At 43.3% G+C, this 22,647-nt stretch overlaps 1 protein-coding gene and 1 long non-coding RNA gene across 23 annotated transcripts in view; one reads left to right on the top strand and one right to left on the bottom strand.

The window, feature by feature from the left end:
* SORBS2 (sorbin and SH3 domain containing 2) overlaps positions 1-22,647 on the bottom strand; it is a 293,997-nt gene that overhangs the window by 5,442 nt on the left and 265,908 nt on the right. For 17 of the 21 annotated variants that reach the window (XM_075610127.1, XM_075610126.1, XM_075610129.1 and 14 more), the window contains 3 exons: positions 18,607-18,714; positions 5,868-5,911; positions 5,252-5,358 (listed from right to left, as the gene is read on the bottom strand). In XM_075610127.1, the coding sequence (XP_075466242.1) occupies positions 5,252-5,358; positions 5,868-5,911; positions 18,607-18,714 (259 nt within the window). The remainder of the gene's footprint in view (positions 1-5,251; positions 5,359-5,867; positions 5,912-18,606; positions 18,715-22,647) is intronic. The other 4 variants (XM_075610132.1, XM_075610134.1, XM_075610142.1 and 1 more) reach the window with 1 other exon arrangement.
* The window catches only part of LOC142500815 (uncharacterized), an 85,314-nt gene continuing 77,566 nt past the window's right edge, over positions 14,900-22,647 (top strand). Inside the window, exons 1-2 of one of the 2 annotated variants that reach the window (XR_012803306.1) lie at positions 14,900-15,048; positions 21,996-22,080. This is a non-coding gene — a long non-coding RNA (uncharacterized LOC142500815). Of the gene's footprint in view, positions 15,049-15,974; positions 16,034-21,995; positions 22,081-22,647 lie in introns of those variants that run through there. The other variant, XR_012803305.1, reaches the window with a different exon arrangement.

The raw sequence follows: 22,647 nt of genomic DNA, 5'->3' as shown, positions 1-22,647 counted from the left end.
TCTCTCTCCCCCACCCTCTCTCTCTCTCCCACCCTCTCTCTCTCTCCCACCCTCTCTCTCTCTCCCCCACCCCTCTCTCTCTCTCCCCCACCCTCTCTCTCTCCCACCCTCTCTCTCTCTCCCACCCTCTCTCTCTCTCCCACCCACCCTCTCTCTCTCTCTCTCCACACCCCTCTCTCTCTCCCTCCCCACCCTCTCTCTCCAACCTCTCTCTCTCTCCCAACCTCTCTCTCTCTCCCACCCTCTCTCTCTCTCCCAACCTCTCTCTCTCCCACCCTCTCTCTCTCTCTCTCCCCCACCCTCTCTCTCCCCCACCCTCTCTCTCTCTCCCACCCTCTCTCTCTCTCTCTCCCATCCTCTCTCCCACCCTCTCTCTCCCACCCTCTCTCTCTCTCTCTCTCTCTCTCTCTCTCCCACCCTCTCTCTCTCTCTCCCCACCCTCTCTCTCTCTCCCACCCTCTCTCTCTCTCTCTCTCTCTCTCCCACCCTCTCTCTCTCTCTCCCACCCTCTCTCTCTCTCTCTCCCCACCCTCTCTCTCTCTCTCCCACCCTCTCTCTCTCTCCCCACCCTCTCTCTCTCTCTCCCACCCTCTCTCTCTCTCCCCCACCCTCTCTCTCTCTCCCCCACCCTCTCTCTCTCCCACCCTCTCTCTCTCTCCCCACCCTCTCTCTCTCTCCCCCACCCTCTCTCTCTCTCCCACCCTCTCTCTCCTCTCTCTCTCCCCACCCTCTCTCTCTCTCTCCCACCCTCTCTCTCTCTCTCCCACCCTCCCTCTCTCTCTCTCCCCACCCTCTCTCTCTCTCCCCCACCCTCTCGCTCTCTCCCCACCCTCTCTCTCTCCCCACCCTCTCTCTCTCTCCCCCACCCTCTCTCTCTCCCCCCCTCTCTCTCTCTCCCCCACCCTCTCTCTCTCTCTCTCTCTCTCCACCCTCTCTCTCTCTCTTCTCTCTCTCCCACCCTCTCTCTCCCACCCTCTCTCTCCCACCCTCTCTCTCCCATCCTCTGTTTGTCACCCTCATCCACTCTCTCTGTTTTATCTTAACTGCACTATACCTACACCGAAATAACCTATTCTGCTTTCTTCCAGATCTGACTCAAGTTTCACAACGGGAGACATCGGAAGACAGGTAGAGAACACCTCCCCTCCAGTATAGTACCTTGAGGGACTGCGGATCAGGTAAGATCCCAGGTGGGATTGCTGCTTTGGAAATTGTTAAGAGGGGGCATCCTGACACTGGTTAATGCGTTCAGAAGTCATTCACGTCTGGCTTTTTTTTTGGTTCGGTTAGTGAGGTCAACACACACACACACACACACACACACACACACACACACACACACACACACACACACACACACACACACAGTACTTTTCGAAATAAACCTACGTTTCTATGAAAATGTAAGTTTTTTTTTTTTTTGCGGCCCACCTAGACTTAAACCTTGTTTATTTGGCCCTTGTTAGCATTTGAGTTTGACATGCTTGCTTTAGAGCCATATTCAGGTTCAAGTTCCTTGTTAGGTGTGCAGATTCAATATACATACAAATATAACCAGTACTACAAATTAATATGAGGAAAGTGAGTGACGTTCGACAAAGCAAAGATTCTCCAGCTTAACTTGGGAATATTTTGGAATGTAAGCAAAACTGGAGTAACATTTTTGGGGGAATAGGATCCAAGTAGCAGCCAAGCCTGATCTTTTCCTTGTGAGCTTTGCCGTTTGAGAGGAAGTGGCATGTTTGTTCTTGGTGAACTCTTCAGTGAGCCAATCAAAAGAGGTGGAATCATTAGTCACCCTACACAATGTTTTGTTTCCAAATTCCATAATTGTAGGGTGTACATCAATTGCCAAAGCACATCAAGTTGTTCTGTATGTTCATACTGTTAAGCACTGAAGTAAAGTTAATCTATTCTCAAGATTATACTGACATTGAAATCTTGTTCCGAAGACCAGATTCAAAACGTAACATTCTTCCAAAAAAAGACCAGAGGAGCGCAGCTTGCAGCCATGTAAAATAAAAAAAACATCACACAGTATAGCAATGTCGTGAAATATTGTGATAGTAATGAGGCAAGCTCACAAATGGCTACTCACATGGGGGTAGCAAAAAAGGAGCAGTCATCCAACTTTTAGGGGTGGATGTTCCCTGGTGTTAGTGCAGCAACTACCAGCAACTGATCTCCAAGAAAGAGAAAAAAGACCAAATAGTACATAATACAAATGGAGGCTTACACTTAGGATGATAAAAGACAGTGTTATCAGCAGCGGGTGGCGGGTAAACAGTGGGTCGCGATCTCCCTGTGTCCCGTATGGATCTCTGCTGCTTTGGAACGCTCCTGCATCCACGCCGGCGGTCCACGTCACTTCCGGTGCATCTGGGACTTCCGGGCTCTGTGATGAGGGCGCGTTCTCGATCTTCCCTCTGGAGATTGGTTGACTGGACACTCTACGCATTTCGCCGTTAAGGTGTACGGAGAAACGCGTAGAGTGTCCAGTCAACCAATCTCCAGGGGGAAGATCGAGAACGCGCCCTCATCACAGAGCCCGGAGGTCCCAGATGCACCGGAAGTGACGTGGACCGCCGGCGTGGATGCAGGAGCGTTCCAAAGCAGCAGAGATCCATACGGGACACAGGGAGATCGCGACCCACTGTTTACCCGCCACCCGTTGCTGATAACGCTGTCTTTTATCATCCTAAGTGTAAGCCTCCATTTGTATTATGTACTATTTGGTCTTTTTTCTCTTTCTTGGAGATCAGTTGCTGGTAGTTGCTGCACTAACACCAGGGAACATCCATCCCTAAAGTTGGATGACTGCTCCTTTTTTGCTACCCCCATGTGAGTAGCCATTTGTGAGCTTGCCTCATTACTATCACATTATTTCACGACATTGCTATACTATGTGATGTTTTTTTTTTTTACATGGCTGCAAGCTGCGCTCCTCTGGTCTTTTTTGGAAGAATTCTACATGGAAGACTTTTGAAACAGTCTTTTACCAAGGGTTGAGTGTGTCTGTAAAGCCTCTTATATTTGAGCACCTTAGTTCACTGAATTTTGTCACTTATTTTGTCACCTATATATATTTGGGCACCTATAATTTATGCACTTTAGTGGGTTTGTTAGAGCGCTACCAAGCACCTTTTCATTCAAAATGTAACATTGTCATAGTTAGCGTTTTATTGCAAGTTTTACAGTTTATCGGGCTGTTGAATTGATAATGTTGAGGAACATGCATAAAGCACATTTTTCCATAAATTCCATTCATGTTATAAGATGAATATTATATTCTAGTATAGCTAGGGTGACCAGATTTTTAAAAAAAAAAGTACAAACTGGGACACACAAAAAACATTTTTTTATAAAACAAATGACATCACTTAAAAATAAATATTATAATAGCATTTGTCTAATAGCGTTCCCATTTATGCTGTATTATTAATTCTCTAACCCAATCTCTCCCTCCCTTCAGACTCTCTCTCCCTATCCCGCCAGTCTCTCTCCTCCCAGCCAATCTCTCCCCCTCTCCAGTATCTCTACCCCCCAAGTCTCTCTCCCAGTCTCTCTCCCACTCCCCTACTCTCTCTCACCCCTCCCCTCCCCTCTCTCCCCCCTCCCCCTCCCCTACTCTCTCTCCCTCACACAGTCTTTCTCCCTCCCCCAAATCTCTCTCTCTCCTGAGTCTCTCTATCTCCCTCCGCTGAAGTCTCTATCCATCTCCTGAAGTCTCTATCCATCCCCTGAAGTCTCTATCCATCTCCTGAAGTCTCTTTCCCCCTCCCCCAGTCTCTCTCTCTCTCTCTCTCTCTCTCTCTCTCCCTCCCTCCACCCAGTCTCTCTCTCTCTCCCTCCCTCCACCCAGTCTCTCTCTCTCTCTCCCTCCCTCCACCCAGTCTCTCTCTCTCTCTCCCCCAGTCTCTCTTCCTCCCCCAGTCTCTCTCTCTCCCTCCACTGAAGTCTCTATCAATCCCTTGAAGTCTCTCTCTCCCTCCCCCAGTCTCTCTCTCCCTCCCCCAGTCTCTCTCTCCCTCCCCTGAAGTATCTCTACTTCTCCTGCAGTCTCTCCCCCTTAGCCCAATGTCTCTCACCCCCTCCCCCAATGTCTCTCTCAACTCCTCTCCCATCTCTTCCCCAGTCTCCCTCTTTCCCCCAGTGTGTCTCTCCCTCCCCTCAGTCCTCTCCCCTTTCTAGTTGGATAAATAGAAACACACACACACTCTTTATCTCTTTCTTTCTCCCTCAGTCTCTTCCCTCCCAGTCTCCCACTGCCCCCGGTCTCTCTCTCTCCCGCACTCCCCCCGGTCTCTCTCTCCCCCACTCCCCCCGGTCTCTCTCTCCCCCACTCCCCCGGTCTCTCTCTCCCCATTCCCCCCGGTCTCTCTCTCCCCCCACTCCCCCCAGTCTCTTTCTCCCCCACACCCCCCAGTCTCTCTCCCCCACTCCCCCCAGTCTCTCTCTCCCACACTCCCCCCAGTCTCTCTCTCCCACACTCCCCCAGTCTCTCTCTCCCCCACTCCCCCCAGTCTCTCTCTCCCCTACTCCCCCCAGTCTCTCTCCCCCACGTCTCTCTCCCCCACTGCCCCCAGTCTCTCTCTCCCCCACTCCCCTCAGTCTCTCTCTCCCCCACTCCCCCTAGTCTCTCTCTCCCCCACTCCCCCCAGACCCTCTCCCCCCCACTCCCTATCTCCCCCACTTCCCCCAGTCTCTCTCTCTCCCCCACCCCCCTAGTCTCTTCCACCCTCCCAAATCTGGAGACATTGCACACCACAGCACCTGCTCCTCTGTCCAAAACCGGGACATTTCTAACTATGGTAACATTTTACAAAACCATTCTCTTAGCAGTGAGCAAAACTGATCCCAATGAGCACAATCCAACATTAGGAGATACAAATAAAATATATGTCTTCTACAAACTTATATAGCATTATTTATGAGTTGGAAGAACTATCTCCTAAAATAGTGTATTTTAAAAAAAGTTTTATTAACGGTTCAATCTTTGATACTATAGTTCTAAAAAATATATATATTCTTTGTTTAGATCACATTTTACCAAACAATGAAATGCTCAGCGCAGTGATTTAACCTGACATTGTTATGCTATCATTCCAGAGACACAGTAATGCATGGACTACATGATGCAATTAGCCAGGTTATGGGGCATTCCTCCAGTATTTGAAGCTTTATAGTGGAGTCCTACCTATTATCTGCAACATTATCACGTTCAGAAACCAACTATAACAGGAAAACTCACCCACAAACCATCCGTCATCGCACTTTTCCATGACATCAATCACATCTCCTTCCCTTAGCTCCAACTCATCTTCATTGCGTGGAGTGTAGTTATACAGGGCCTGGTATCTTAAAGGGAACAAGCAAACACATTACACCACTGAATTACAAACTTAAGGGGAATAGACAAGCCCTGATTGGAACAAGTAAGTTTCCATAGCACCATACATCATTCCCTCCTTGCCGTAGGTGCTAGAAATTGCACTGCATGCACATAGGGCAGAAAACAGGTAAAAGTAGTTATAATAAACAAAATAGCTAGTATACAGGTTTGGAAATAAATTCTATGCAATATTCAATTGATTCGCTATAAGCTTCAACAAAAAAGGCACAACCACCTGCTCATAAAAATGCCCTTTAAACATACTTAGAAAGGTTTGTGTGTACCTCTTCTTCTTAAATTGAATATTTTTAAAAGACCCACTATCAATTATCAACAGTATACACTAGGTAAATACACTGGCAGTGCATCACATGTTACAGACATATAACAATTACTGCCTATCTGAAATGTTCCTGCATTTTATAGATTCATCAATTATTATTTCATTTAGGGAATAGCAAAAAAATAAACTTACGGTTCCCCCACGGTTTGTATATTTTCATGAGTAAACACAGGGCGCTGTGGGTGTAATTAGAAAATACTTGACTTAGTATGTTTCGAAGATGAAAAATGTTCCACAGCCAACACAGAGCACACAACAACAATATCCTTTGCACACGGATCATTGCAAAGTATCATATGGGACACATATATAATGTATATATGTATACATTACACTCCAATATATATAAATAAACCTGCAGAATGATGTAATGCAGTAATTACAAGTGTACAATTATAATTTGATGATGCTGCCATTAGAAACTGACTATTAAACATGAAAAGGTGTTATTTATTTTGTTGTGCAATTCTTCATTTTAAATCTGAAACAGAAACATGTAAACAATACATCAATGTACAATATTTGTAACAACATCTTTAAACATACAGATAAAGCTGTCACATCCACGTGTACAGATACAGAGCACATTTTCCTACGCACAAATATCAGGGAGGTAAAAATACAAAAAAAGACAACGTTTTTCCATTGACAGGTACTGGTAAAAGTCAGCGTGAAGCCACTGCTTTGCTTCATTCTGTACAGACGTCAATACAACACGTAAGCAGATCGCAAGCTAAGCGCCATGCTATGCCTTTCATAACAAGGCTCAATCTTACAATGGTACACACAGATCATGCTGATCAAGACAGATAATGTGTGCATGGATTTCGCATCATATAACAGTGGTGCTCAACTCTAGTCCTCAAGCCCCCTTAACAGGTCAGGCTTTGAGGATATCCCAGCTTCAGTACAGGTGGCTCAATCACAGGCTCAGTCAGAGACTGAGCCTGTGATTGAGTCACTTGTGCTGAAGCAGGGACTGATTGAGCCACCTCTTCTGAAGCTGGGATATCCTGAAAATCTGACCTGTTGTGGGGGGGGCAGGGGGGACGGGGGCTTGAGGACTGGAGTTGAGCACCCCTGCCATGTAGGATTTAAACTAAAGCTTGCCATGTTACCTTACAAGGATAAAATATACATGCTACTAAGCCACAGCGCCTTCAAAGGAACCATTTTTTACATTGAAAAAGCAGTCTTAGTTAAGGAGGAGGAACCCTACGAGTGCCACAGGGAACTGCTGGACCATGCAATGCCATCATTGCAGGTAACTGGCACTGAAAGGATTAGTTGAAGGATGTAATTTGTGATGTGCTTGAATAAAATCAACATTGGTATTCTTGGTATTTCATTTGTGACATCTTCTAAGGCCATCAGGATAAAGGGTAGATACTGTAGAGGCGAGAGCCCTCTACTACGTGATCACTCAACTGTAATGGACACAAACAACCTTTCATGGAGATGGTGACAGATAATGCAAGAAAATAAAATAAAATGATTGGGAGATACAAAGGAAACCTAAACAGTTAAAGGAAGTCCGTAATTATGCACGCTCCTGGTGGGTGAAATTAAACAGGGAAGATGCTCAAAACAAGTAGGCCAATCCAGTGAGAGAAGCAGGCCGAGCTTGGTGGGGGAGGTCACGGGAATATGGTCTGGGCACCTTTTTGCTGGACAATAGAAAATCCATACAGTGAGTGTGAAATTATTAGGAATGGGGCTCGATGCTAGAACACAGGGAACAAATGATTTCTCGACACATTTTCTTATTTCTAGCTTTTTTTAAATGTTTAGCTATTGTATTTTTATTATTAGTCATTTAGATGTAAGTTTATTTTTCTTCGGTTATGGTCCGGGGCGTCTGGTGTTCTTACAAAAACACTATGGGATATTATGGCACGAGTGGGTACATGGAAAACCTCTGCTTTTGCTTTTACAAACCTACACTTTTGCTGGACTATTTATAGAAGGATTGATTTATAATAATAACAACAATACAAGTTTCCCTGGGTACGTTTGTGTAGGAGAACTATATTGTAGTTGTAGATCGGGTACACTAAGCTTTGCCTCCTTGTTTCATAGATTTTTTGTTTTAATCTGGTACCACTGGCTACTGGGCCAAGCAGTCCTCATCTACCATCGATTTCACACTTGCATATAATGCCATAAATATTTGTGACACATACTTTATTGAAATAGAAGCTTCCAGGATACTGGTCTTTGCATCAAACTCCAATACAGGCATACCCTGCTTTAAGTACACTCACTTTAAGTACACTCGCGAGTAAGTACATATCGCCCAATAGGCAAACGCCAGCTCACGCATGCGCCTGTCATCACGTCCTGAACAGCAATACCGGCTCCCTACCTGTACCGAAGCTGTGCGCAAGCAGGGAGACTATATAGCCTGTTACAAATGCGTTATTTACATCAGTTATGCACATATATAACGATTACAGTACATGGATCGATAAGTGGGAAAAGGTAGTGCTTCACTTTAAGTACATTTTCGCTTTACATACATGCTCCGGTCCCATTGCGTACGTTAATGGGTGGGTATGCCTGTACTGTTTTTATCCTCTCAGAAATGCAAATATAAAATATACATTTCCACTGATTAATTACATTTTCTGAAGAAAATAACATGAGGATTTTTTTTATTAAGCAATTGGCAGAGTAACCCTGAGTACACCTTCTAAAGCTACAGTACGTATTAATAATATCTGCATGTTCTTGCGCCACTCTTGTGGAGCACACAAACCAGGAGGTTGGGGTTCAGATGTTAATGACATGTAAGAAGCTCGATACAGAGTCCTTTGCATGAAGGGCCATATTTACTTAGCAGCGCTAAGCCAAAGGCACTTCATGGAACAGTCACGTGGACCATACAGTGTCATATGGTTTAGTAAATATGGTCTGAAATGAGCTATGAAAGACCAAACAACAAATACATTTAGTTGCTGAAAAAGTATATGAGAGGCACAGTAAGGTGTGTTCAAGCATGATCTTCACAAAGTATGAAGTACTCTGGTACTAATAAGTATAGTAAGTAATATAAAGGAGAAGAGTCTGTATATGTCCATTGTGCATTAGTATAAGTTCCAACAATTAACTTCCCTGCGGTGTTGCAAGAACCATTTAAAATTACTGTATATAAAAAAAAAATGTTTTCAATGCTAAGCCAATACTTAACATATATCCCCTGCATAAACACTAGTACGTTTCACAACCAAGGATTTGCAAAAATACAGTACAGTATACTGTACACGATGATGATTCTTTTTTGCTCAGATGTCTGTATCAAATCTGAATTACATGACGTGTGTGAAGGAAATTGATATTTGGAAACTGAAGTCGGTAATATGAAATATCTTGTACGACTGTGTAATGTTGGCTCTGTTGAAAACATTCTCTGTTGTGTTGTGTTTATATTTGCTTAGCTGTACTCTGCTTTATAATGGCTGAATAATGTTTTGCCCATTGCTATGCAGATGGACAGTGTGCACATCTCAGCCCTAACGGACACATTCTAATTCTTGCAGCGTTCTTGATTTTACTTGCGTTCCAGTCTGTGAGGCCTGTGTACTAACAATAGATTTCAAATTTTTTTTGTGCGTCAAAATTTTTGTTTTAAAAAGAAGCACAAACCTGCAGAAATTGTATGAAAAGCGTGATGAGGCTTCACACGACATATAGTTGTTTGAAATGAAGTTTGACGCATTGTTTCATGTTGAATATCTGACTGATACAATTTAAAGGAAAACAGAATAGTTTTTTTTTAATTATACCTACTGTAGTATTACTAAATCTAAATTATGTGTGCATTGTTTATAATTACCATATTGCAAATATAATACATTTTGTTAACCTACATGATAAAAAAAAAAAAACTTTTGTGCTGCGTCAAATACATTTTTGGGTTGGTACATAGCGCTTAATTCTGCGCTAACAATATAAAAAGGCTGTGTAGGATTTACGCCAGGTCAAACCAGGCGGATAATTTTGACGCAGGGTTAACAATTTTGTTGCCGCACAGATACTATTACTTTAATACATACCTTCTGTGTGTCATGCACATCCAATTTGTCTGCGCCAATATACTTGACTAAAACCAATTCTGATGCTTACAGTATGGCGCACAAAAAAATGGTTAGTACATACTGTAGGCACACCAAAGCGGAATATCACTTGTGATTTCTGTGTGTCAATTTTACAGTAAAAATTTAATTTGTGATGCTTAGTACACAGACCCCTATACCTACAGTAGCACCTAATAAAACAGTGTGAGTTTAGTGTGCTGTTCAGAGTTCAGCTTTAAAGACCTACATTTGAAAAACCATTAGAAATTAATTGAAGGAAGAAATAAATGGTAAGAATGGTGGAAAAGGCTCATGACTGAGAACTTCCACTTTATTGCACATGTGACCATACTTGTTAATACACTGTAACATGCAAGGGTAGATCCTGAGGCTTCGGATATAGTACAGGAGCGCATAACGTCACGCACGCCTGTACTAGAAGCGATCCTGCAGGGTTGCGCGACGGGGGTGTGGCGAGGGTGTGCCCGTAACGTCACGTGAGTGGTTCGCCCTCATTGGCAGAACCGCGCACGTGACACGGCCGTCGCACGACAAATAAAAAAAATGTTGTCTCGCCACACATCGCCCGTCTCTGCGCTTTCGTGCACGCGCTCTCTACAGCCATGCGCATTGCCTTCCTGGCTTTTGTTTTCGGCGTGAGCAACGTAACTAACTATGGCCGCGGCCATACTGATGCCTGACTACTGACTTGTAATATTTAGTACTAAAAAAAGGCTGGTATATAAAATCTTTCTGTTTTCAAGTACAATATGGAGCTAAACGCTCACACCAGTCATTTCAGGTTTGTATGAAACAAAGCAGATGGTCCATAAAAAGACAATTTAACCACTTCAATGCCACTGGGGCTCTCAACATATTGTATCACAGAGGTTCAGGTTACCGGTCACCTGGCACTTCAAGTCTTAAATGGGACCACACTTAACCTCATCAGTCATTGGCGTGATCTACTGTAAATCATATTAAAGACCGTTGCCATGCAATCTCCTCTGACACGAAAAGGGTTAACGTTGTATTGTTAGTAGAAGACATTCTACCAAACGTGGGCTGTGAAAATTACTATAGCAACAAAATATTTTCAGTAAAAGGCACGTGCGGTTTAACATTCAAGAACGCAGCAGAGAGACCAAGGACCTCTGCATGCACCAGCATAACACATTTCTAGAAATACTTTACAGTATATAAGAGATTCTTAGACTTTTCAATATGGCGGACCACTGTCACGTTCATAATAATGTGGGGGACCACCATACTTATACAGTACGTAGGCCTGTTCATGTACATATTTGCTTATACATGTAAAATGTAGTTATAAACAATGGATATAGGCAGTGTTCGACAAACCTATACATTTGCACGCCCCGGGCGAGTGGATTTAACATCGTGGCGAGCTCCTATTGGCCCAAGCAGCACACGTGTGGTACTAGGTTGCGGGTAGATTTTTTTGTTCGGCGAGTAGATTTTTTGGGTGATTTGTCTACCACTGGATATAGGTATGAAGATCATCTTACACTAGTCATTGAAAAGCAACAGACTGCAGGATAGAACCGTCTGAAGTGAATTTTGAAGTGTTTCAGAACCCCCTCTAATAAGGTCTTTGGAGACCACCAATGGTCTCGGACCTCAGCTTGAGACTCACAGCTTTACTTCAAACAAAGAGACTAAGCCTAATTTGTGTGGATAGTTGCCAATTTGAAAAACTCACTTTTGAATAATTCTCATGATGTGTAAGAGGGAACAAATAAAAAAAACTACACTTCTCATACATTTCACACCACAGGCATTAAAGACCTTCTCATTATCTTCACAGTGATTCATTCCTCTTATTTTATGCACAACTGCTTGTTAATGTGCAGTCTTTTTTTATTATTTTTAAATTTGCTGTTACAATAATACAGAGGACTTTTCAATTAAATACATAACCTATGATTTTGAATAAGAATGATACACTGTATATATATATATATATATATATATATATATATATATATCTATCGATCTATATATACAAACACACACACACACATATATACACACACACACACACACACACACACACACACACACACACACACACAGTGCTTTTTTTCTGCTTAAAATGGTGGTGATACTGTGGTCTTCCAACAATCATTTTGTGAGAAGCTATTAACACAGTAGTCGTCTGCGCATGTACGAGAGCTCACACATGCACACGGCTAATGTTTTAATAGCTTATACAGTACCAGGGACGAGCAAACTTTTTAAGTCAAGCCCACCTTTTCCTCTGTGATTTTAGTTGGGGACCCTCCCCCCCCGGGGACCCTCCCCCCCCGCCTGATGTAATCCAAATCACATGAAAATAAGTTATTAAAATCGGTATACAATATAAATGTGAATACAAATACGTAAAAATAATTGTATATTTCAACCTTTTTAAAACAGAAAAACATGACAAGTTTTATGTTTTAAGTTTTTTATTTTAAATAAATAAATATAGTAGTATAAGATAATACTGACTGCCATTGTTTTCTATCTCACCCCTCCTCCTCCTCTCTCACTGTAAGGACCCGCGCTGCGGGGACTCCTTCTACCAGCGCCTCCTTACCTCTTCTTCCCGCTGCCTCTGGTCCCCGGCGGCGTTCCCCGTTCCCCGGCGTCTCCCCCACGGCTGCTCCTGCACTTCCGGGGCGCGCGCGGACCCAGTCTTCCCTTTTCTGGTGCCAGGAGCCTGACCCCCGCCTCCTCCAGTGCAGCGCGCGCATCGGCGCGCTTTCCTGCCCCTGCTCCACCAGGTCCGCCCCCAGGCTCTTCTCCCCTATCAGGGCTTCCCTTGGGCCGCACCTCTGCTCCTCCCTTTCCCCTGATAGGTCCCAGCCCACTATTTAGTCTCCCCTCACCATTACCACATTGCTATGCATAGCTTCTGTACCTTGGTGCTGTCTGCTTCTGCTTGGCTCTCTTGTGTTGCAGTCCCTGTTCCTGTCCCTGGATTCTCTGCTGACCTCCCTGGGTTTTGACCTTTGGCTTTGGACTTCGATCACGCTGCTCTCTGGACCCCCTTGGATTTGGCTTTGGACTCTCTACCTTGCAGTCTTCTATATCCCTTGGACTCGGCTTACGGACCCCTACTACACTGCTCTCTCCGCTCCATGACCCAGGCTTACGGACACTCTACCAAGCTGCTCTCCCTAAACCTTGACCATTGGCTTATGGACTTTACCCTTCTACGCTGGAGTTGGCAAGTACTGAACTCTTTCTATTTTTGTTTCCTGGGCCAGCTACGCTACTTCCACACTCCGGCCGTGCCCCCGTTTACTGTTAGGTGTGTGGTATTTCTCCTTTCCACCTCAGTCCCGGGGTCTCATCTGGCTTGTGGGCAGGCCGAGCGTTACACTCACCCCCTCATCTCCCACCCACCACCTCATCATCTCTCACTCACCACCTCTTATCTCTCATCCCCCCCACCCTCCTCCTCATCTCTCATCCCTCCATTTCCTCCTCCTCATCCCCTCATTTCTTCCTCATCATCCCCCCATTTCCTCCTCATCATCCCCGCATTTCTTCCTCCTCCTCTCCTAATTTCCTCCTCATCTCATAACCCTTCACCTCATCCCTGCTCCTCACCCCTTCCTGCTTTCACCTCCTCCTCATCTCACTCCTTTAATACCTGGTTTCGGTGGAGGACCTCAGGAGTTGAGCAGGACAGTGGCAAAGGTGGGCGGTGGCAGAGGCGGGCGGTGGCAGAAGATGACGGTGGCCCGCCAGAGCGAAGCAGGGCAGCAGAGGAGATGGACGGCAGCAGAGGAGAACAGCCAGGGAGGAGCGTGCTGTAGCAGCGCCAGACAACGGAAGTCAGTGAAGACTTCCAGATCGGACCACTGGGGCGCGTGCCTTCCCGGCCGTTCTCCTCTACCGCAGCTCAACTCCTCTGCTGCCCTGCTCCCCTCTGGTGGGCCGTCGTCATCTTCTCCCATCGCCCGCCTCTGCTGCTGCTTTTATGCTCTCACAAATCGGCGCCCCCACTACAAAATCTGGTGTCCCCCCAGTTTGCACACCCCTGTAAGGCTTACACAGTAGCCATATGAAAAAGGTGGAGATACGGTGTATCCCCGTGTACCTGCAGAAAAAAAGCACTGTATATAATACTGTATGTGTCTGTGTTTATACAGTATATGTATATAGGACTTCGAAAACGATGAAATTAAGTTTATTCAAAGAATTGATGTTTCGTTCTGACAAGAACCTTTCTGAAGACAAAGTGATAAAGTGACTATTGAACAATATACACCCCTTGAAACGGCATCGAACAAAGCACCGCTTGGATTGCTTATCAAACCGCACAGGCTGTGGCCGCACAGCACAAAACAGCTGTGCACCTGCCTAGTGACAGCAGGTAAATAAAGCAAACACTGGAAGTGCTTACACATTGAATAAAAATACTGTATAAGCACCTGTGAATTCACCTAAAAGCTATAGTCACCGGCATCTGACTAGAGAAAGTTTAAATACCTAAACATAGATACATCAATGTGAGGAAAAAAATATAACATGAAAATAAAGTACTTAGACCCTTGGGGAGGGGGGAGGGGGGGAAGAGAAGTGGTAGAGCTCTTGCTACAGTCTATAAATATGTGTGGTGCCAGGGGTAAAAGGGTTAATAAACAGACAGGCACTTGCCTGAGCAAGTACAAAAGGACCCCTTTAGTAACAGCCCTCACTGAGGTAATGTATAGTGTATGTATTAAAACGGAACCTTTAATGGTTGGTATAATTAATATAAAGTTAGACCAAAAATCTTGAACGAACAACACATAAGGCGACTGGTCAAAAAACCAATAAGATAAGACAAATATTAAATAATATACTCTAAATCCAGACACTAATTTTAGTGGTGGTATATCAATAAGGGCTAATGGTCTGAGAGCTTCTAACACCTTTACCCTACTTAGGGACAGTAGTTAAGATAGAGTTAGTCGGATTGATAGCTGTGTGTACCGTTCAGTATGGTGTAGCATAAATGTAAAACTAAACACCATATATATATAGTGCTGCCTAGCCACAATTGTGTGTGGTCTCGCACTGTGGTATGAGCTGATTAGAATGTTGGTGCACAGAGAGCAAATACATAGCAATCAGTCCAAGACAGATACAGTGTCATATGTACTCTTGGAGGGTTATGTGCTCAGCATGTAGCAAAAAATAAACTACAGACTTGCCATATTCCTTCTGTTCTCAACAAGGTAAGAAATAAAACGGCGAGTAGATCTTACACAAGATGTTGAAATAGCCCTTAATGAAAGAGTAGTCGCAGCGCAATTAAAATACCTGAATGTTATCAGGGTAGGCTACTATGTAGCTGGGTAGGATTATTTAGTGATTGATAGACTCAGAATGGGTATGCAATGTTACAGTTTCCTTTAGCTAATAATAGAGCCAAGTAGGAAAATTACACTATCAGTAGCGTGTTTTGAACTGTAAAAATGTATGCAAAACCTCTTTACAAAGTGTATTGTATAATCAAACACTAAGTTCCTTTAAGAGCAGTTTATGGCTGTTTTGGTGGTGTTATTAATTCTTTATTTCTGGGGTTTCTTCGATGTTTGCATTTTAATAGTGGTTTATTTTTGGTATTTTGATTTTCAATGATGGCATTTATTTGGAGATTTATTTTATTTATTGATGGTTTTGTTTTGGTGGTGGAATAGTTAATTCTGATGTTAATTTGGTATTTGATTAATTGATTGGTTGTAATTTTGTTGTGTTTACTTGTTTATTTGGTGATTGTTTGGATTGCATTGGTTATTGTTGGTAATTCATTTTTTTGATGGGCATGATGTACCCACTGTGCCAATCAATTGGTTTATTGGCATTTGTAATGTGTTGATTTTTATATGTTATGTGTTGTATTTTTGGCCTCTTTTTTGGTAGCTTCACCATTTATTGCTGTAGTGTAAAATCATGCACATATTATATGGGCATGATGTACCCACTTTACCAATGAAAGGGTGGAGGGTGGGGGTAGTTGCATGGGGGAGGGTGGTTAGGCCTCCTGGGTGAGTAGTGGGGGAGGGTGGGTTAACACCTTAATTACTATAGCGGTTATTAACTGTTAAGATGATCAATATGTTAGGGGCCATTAAATTGTATTTTTGTATGTATTCTTGCTGGCATCGGAGGACATAGCCCTGCAGTATGCTGACGAGGACACCTTTCAGGATAGCAGGGGTAAGTAGAAAAGTTTTTATTTACTTAATTTATGCTGCCTGGCTAATGTTTGATTTAACAATGGGCAAATGAGCTATTATCCATATCTGGATAATAGTTATTTTGCCCATTACTGTACTGTATGATGAGTTTGGTTGGAGGGGGTGGGGCATGGGGGTTATTGTCATCTCTAGCAGGTATGTATATCTTTATTTATATAGCGCCATTAATATACATAGCGCTTCACAGCAGTAATACACGTGACAATCATATAAATAACAAATAATACAAATAACACATAATGGGAAGAAGCGCTTCAGAAATAAAAGTAACATTTAGGAAAGGGAGTCCCTGCCCCAAAGAGTGTACAATCTAATTTGTAAATCGGAAGAACGTATAGAGACAGTAGGAAGGTGTTCTGGTAAGTGCGTCTGCCAAGGAGCCAAGGTCGCTGTATGAAGTGTATAGTATCAGCCATGGAGCTACTCATATGCTTCTTTAAGGAGGTGGGTTTTAAGATAGGTCTTAAAGGTGGATAGAAATGGTGCTAGTCGGATATTGAGGGTAAGGGCATTCCAGAGGTGTGGGGCAGTTAGTGAGAAAGGTTTAAGGCGGGAGAGGGATTTAGACACAAAAGGGGTAGAGAGAAGTCATCCTTGAGCAGAACGTATGGGTCGGGATGGTGTAAAGCGAGAATTTAGGGATGAGATGTAAAATGGGGGGAGAAGAGTGTAAAGCCTTAAAAGTGAGGAGTAGGAAGCCAGGAGAGGGATTTCAGCATGGGAGATGCTGAGACAGATTTAGGAAAGAGCAAAGTGATTCTGGCAGCAGCGTTTAGGAAAGATTGTAGGGCAGACAGGTGAGAGGCAGGAAGGCCGGACAGCAGGATGTTACGATAGTCGAGATGGGAGAGAATGAGGGCCTATGTCAGAGTTTTAGCAGTTGAGCAAGCGGAAAGGGCATATCTTTGCAATATTGCGGAGAAAAAAAACTATAGGTTGTAGCTACATTATGAATGTCAGAGGATAATGTGAGGGAGGAGTCAAATTTGACCCCTAGGCAGCGTTCTTGTGATACGGGGTGCATAATAGTGCTTCCAAAACTATGTAGAAGGATGTAGTAGGGTCAGGTTTGGGAGGAAATATGAGGAGCGCTGTTTTTTACATGTTAAGTTTGAGTATGCGGAGGGCCATCCAGGCTGACAGCAGGTGTAAGGTCAGGGGTTGAAAAGTAAATGTGTGTCATCAGCATAGAGGTGATATTTGAGCCCAAAATATGTGATAAGGTCACATAGAGTCAGTGTGTAAAGAGAAGAGGTCCCAGGACAGAGCACTGGGGTACCCCCACAGAGAGATCGATATAGGAGGAGGTGTTAGCAAAAGAGACACTGAAAGTACGATGGGAGAGGTAAGAGGAAATCCAGGATAGAGCTCTGTTACGGATACCAAAAGTATGGAGACTGTGAAGGAGAAGAGGGTGGTCCACAGAATCAAATGCTGCAGAGAGGTCGAGCAATATGAGCCGAGTGTAGTGACCTTTGTTTTTGGCAACATGGAGGTCACTACTGTAGCTATTTTAGTGAGGGCTGTTGCGGTGGAGTGAGCAGTGTGTAAGCCAGATTGTAGGAGATCAAGGAGAGAATAGGAGGTGAGCAAATGGAGAAAGGCGTTCAAGGAGTTTAGAGGGAAAATACAAGAGAAAGACAGGACAATAGTTAGAGACAGTGCTGTTTTTGAATAATGGTATAAATGTTTCATGTTTGAAGGAGGAGGGAAAGGTACCAGAGTAGAGGGAGGAGTTGAAAATATGCGTGAGCGTAGGGATTATAGTAGGAGCAAGATGTTTGAGGAGATGGGAGGGAACGGGGTCAAGAGGGCAAGTGATAGAGGGAGAAGAGGAGATCAGTACCAATACATCCTCCTCTGTGACTGGGGAAAAAGAGTCACGGCAGGCAGTAGGAGAGTTAGGAAGAGGTGTAGGATGGGAGGAGGATACAGAGGAGATGTCCTGATGTATGGATTCCACCTTTTTCTTGAAATATCCAGCAAAGTCCTGAGGTGAAATGGAGGAAGAAAAACAGGTAGCAGAGGATGGTCTGAAAAGGGAGTCAAGGACAGAGAAGAGTTGGCGTGGGTTAGACTTGTGTGTGTGTTGATTAGTAAAGAAAAGTAGGTTTGATTAGCCTGGGAGAGGGCAGAGTTGAAACAGGATTGGCTAAATAGCATGAATACAAAGTGCACACAAAATGTATGCTGCATTTAATAAAAAAATATGGAGATGGTCAAACCAGGCAAGCGGACATTCACACCAAAGAAAACAAACACAGAGTACTTAAAACAATACAAAATTGAATCTAAGTTTAGGTGTTTTATCGTAACACCTAAAACTGAAGCTTTGCTTGCTCTGTGCATCGAATAAGATATTACAGTACCTTCTTCATACAATTGAAAACCTAAATGTGGTTCTTACAGAGCTTTGCAGCAGCACACTGTATATGGATGGCACAGTGTAAACGTTGAAGACAGCACACAAATAGGACACTTTACATAAGAGGAATGCTGCTGGCAGAACAGGGTGGGATTTCGGTACTCTACCCTGTGAGTGTTGCTGGGGCTTTTGACAGGTGAACTGCAGGCTTTTCTAGACATCACAGGACTACGAGGTGGCTTACCAACAACTACTAGGTCACTCTTAAAAACAGCCTGAAAAACCACAAGAAAGGTGTCAGTTTCATTGTCACCCCACTTTCCAAAATGCGTGGGATGCGACATTCTTGCATGCGAACTCCACATGCGAGTAACTGCAAAGTGTTATGCTGCAAAACCACAGAAACACATGGCACAAAGTCAGCTTGTGTAACTCGGCATCACACAGACACATGCGCACACACAAATAATTCACGAGACTGATTTCTAGCAGGAAAGGCATAACTGGCCTTCCAAGTGGTTTCCTAGGGATTTCATAATAATCTAACTTTAACCATGTTACTGCCAGACACCTGCAACACATTACAGGTCAATGCGTCAGACGCATTTAAAAGGCTAAACTGCCTTCATCGCCAAAGCGGCAAGTTTCTATCCATATTATGTATTTTTGTGCACAGTGTCGTTATGTACTTTTTTATCCCCATCACATATTTATATGTTATCAATTTTACTGTAGTTTTTTATTTTAAAGAGGTGAAATTAATTTTTTCTAAGCATCTTACAAATACAGAATTGCTTTAGTATTCGTTCTTTCATTAGTTATGAGCCTTTGCCTAGACTAGCCTTCCCAACAAAAGCAGTATGTATTCCGCCTGTCTAGCCCATACCGTATGTACGCACTAAACAATCTTCAGACATATGGCACCTTCTGGAGCTGAAAGACTCCGCACAGCCTACGGACTTTAATGTTCTTGGTGCAACAATAATATCAATAAGGAAATGAGAATGGACGGGACAGTAGACTACCAATTAATTTATATACCTCCCTATACATTTCTCTATACAACAGGGGGGCACAAACTTTTTTCCTACGCCCCCCCTGCTGGCGGTCCCCTCACCTCTGCGCCCCCCCCCTCACGTTGCCATAGCAACGTGATGTCACATGACCAGTTCTGTAATACTAGATAACTTACTACTACTTTTTTTTTTATTTATCTTAATGCCATTTTTAATGAGTTTCAATATACTGAGTATCTTTTGATGTCTATATCAGGTTTTAGCCACCTCCCCAGCAGTGCAAGATCTTTATAACACTTTATAATACTTTCCTGCTTGTGATAATTTGTTGCCAAAGTTCTCAGCAGCTTGAGCTGCAAACTGTAACACTAGATAATAGTACCTTCGTAATGTAAGAATACATTGTAGCTGCTGAGTTACACTGATTGAAGTATTGATTTGAAACTAAAAGGCAGCCATTTAGTGTACCCTGGGAAACAGGATTTTGCTGATCGATCATGGGAGAATGAATCAATCGGCTGCTTAGGTAATTCATTTTCAATAAAAGTAATGAATGGCTGCATATATTAAAATAAACAAACAAACAAAAAAAAAGATTAAAAAAAAAAAAATGTTATGTAGATATCCCTTTAGACCAAGAGTGGCCAACTCCAGTCCTCAAGAGCTACCAACAGGTCCGGTTTACAGGATATCCCTGCTTCCGCACAGGATTTAACCTTCGATTGAGTCACCTGTGCTGAAGCAGGGATATCCTCAAAACCTGACCTGTTGGTAGCTCTTGAGGACTGAAGTTGGCCACCCCAGCTTTAGACACACACGGCCTGTCACTTGTTATTGCTTTGAAGCAGAGTACCATCTGACTGCTGGCTCGGATACAGCATGCTGATACCCATAAACCACAGTGTTATTTTGTTGAGCCGCCAAAAGCACTGACATTTAGAAGCAGGCTGACTCACAGGACATTCTGATACTAGATGTAAGTGCACATTTATACATGAGAGAGGCCTCCTGCACAGGGCCAAGCAGCACCTACTCAAAAAAAAACAGAAATGAATGGGGGTTTATCAGGAGCAAGGCAGGTGCAAACACTAAATGTTCATAAAGTGACACTTATTCAGTTTTAGCATTGCACCTGTGTTTCACATGTATTTTGCAACAAATGTATGAGTTTGTGGTACAAACAAGGCACTCCGGTCTTTACCACACACAAAGATTCCTAACGAGCCCGCAGAACCAACATTTCGGCTCAATAATGCAGCCTTTATCAAGAAGAAATACAATATCTACATGACCGATACAATGCTAGCACATAGAATTACACCCAAGCCAGGCCTGCACAACTCCAGTCCTCGAGGGCCGCAAACAGGCCAGGTTTTCAGGATATCCCTACTTCCGTACAGCTGGCTCAATCAGTGGCTCAGTCACTGGCTTGTTTGATTTTTTTTTTTTTTTTTTTTAAAAGAAATCAATAACAAATATTTAATCAATTAAACAGTTCATGGCCGTGGATATGTGTGACTGTGCTTTAATTGAGAAATATACTTTAATAAGACCTCAATTTAGATTGTAAGCTCTTCGGACAGGGTTATGACATTATATATCACGTGTATTGATGCTGTAAAGCAATGTGTACCTGGGTAGCGCTACAGTATATAAGAAAAGATATACGTGCATACATACAATGAGAAGTGTAGGATGCGAGTTACTTTTTTTCCTGCTGCCAGCTCTACCTAATAAATGTACGTTGTTCTGTTTTTGATATACCAGTGCTGTGGTCTCCCTTTTTATGTTGATGTTGTCACTTTTTTGAGGACGTGGAGTTCCACGTGCATCGAGAGTGTGTTTCTGGTGTATTGTTGGACTTTTCTGTTTGGCATTTGACTTCTGTTTTCCTGAAGCTGTTCCAATCGTTTGATAATAATTGTAGGATGCAATATGCCTAAACTACATATGTAACGGTTTGCTTTAAAGTTACACAGGACTGACTGGGAATATTGCGGGCTCAGCGCATGGGACATGTGGTGGCCTCTTACCTTCTCCTTTGCCATCTCTTCCTGCAGGGCCCCTCATCGCCGCAACGTCAAATGGAATCCCATTGCCATGACACCAAGACGCCATCACGGTGATAATATGATGAGGGGCCCTACAGGAAGAAATGTTGAAGGAGAAGGCAAGAGAGTTACAGAGGCCCAACACTCTCCCCCGGCTACCAGTTTTATTGTGGGGAAGAGCACGGGGCCTCTGTAACCGTGAGACTTGGTGCACAGGCACCAATGGCACCGCCATCACACCGGCACTGAAAATACTGTCAAATTGTTTAGTGTGAATTAAAATGTGCAATACTAGGAACTCAGACTTTTTGTTAACATTCAGATAAAGGAGACCACCCTGCATACATGGGCCAACAACACAAATCTGACTTTTTAAAAAATATTTTATATCTTTAAAAAGTTTAAAATATTGCTTGTAATGAAATATCATGGCTGATTTTAGCCAGTTTGTAAAGCATCAGCTATTGAAAATAGCTCAAATGTGTTTAGGACAATCCAGAAGCCGGCCATTGAAATCACCAGCATCCTGGGATAGAGCAAAATGGTTGCTCGTGACTTCAGAGACACAAACAAGGTAAGCCACGGTTTTGATAAACAAGAATCACTCTGGGAATCAGTGTGATCTACTTTACAGAAACCTGTCAAATAAACAAGCACAATACAATTTGAGATTGCACCCCTATGCTGCCAGGCGGACAAGCAACACACTGCATAGAGCAGCAATCCATGATATTATCAAGTACCCTAATTCTGCCTAAATACACTGTCCATATTAACTCACTTCTGTGACTCTTCAAGCAAAACCGCTGTGTAATTACATGTCATTTCATAAAGAAAAATGCTGAATAATGGAAGAAATACCATGGGGTATCTTTCACATTACTATAATCTCATGCACACCAAAAAGTCACAACAATGACCAAGATGCCACAATACCGTACATTAGCACAGCAATCACGTGGTTATTTTTATCATCACAGACAGCAAAATCAATACTTCCTGTTTTATTCAGACAACCTCTTATTGTGAATTCTGTCTGGCTTGATACCTTCCTGTATGTGTAGCTATTTGTCACAGTTATTTTCATGAGCTGGGCTCTCTTGACCTACAGCTGACACCATATCTAAATTTGGAGAAGTTA

This window comes from Ascaphus truei, chromosome 1 (assembly GCF_040206685.1).
Source record: "Ascaphus truei isolate aAscTru1 chromosome 1, aAscTru1.hap1, whole genome shotgun sequence".
Taxonomy (NCBI): domain Eukaryota; kingdom Metazoa; phylum Chordata; class Amphibia; order Anura; family Ascaphidae; genus Ascaphus; species Ascaphus truei.
The sequence above is the reverse complement of the archived record's forward strand: the minus strand, read 5'-3'. Positions and strand labels throughout refer to the sequence as shown.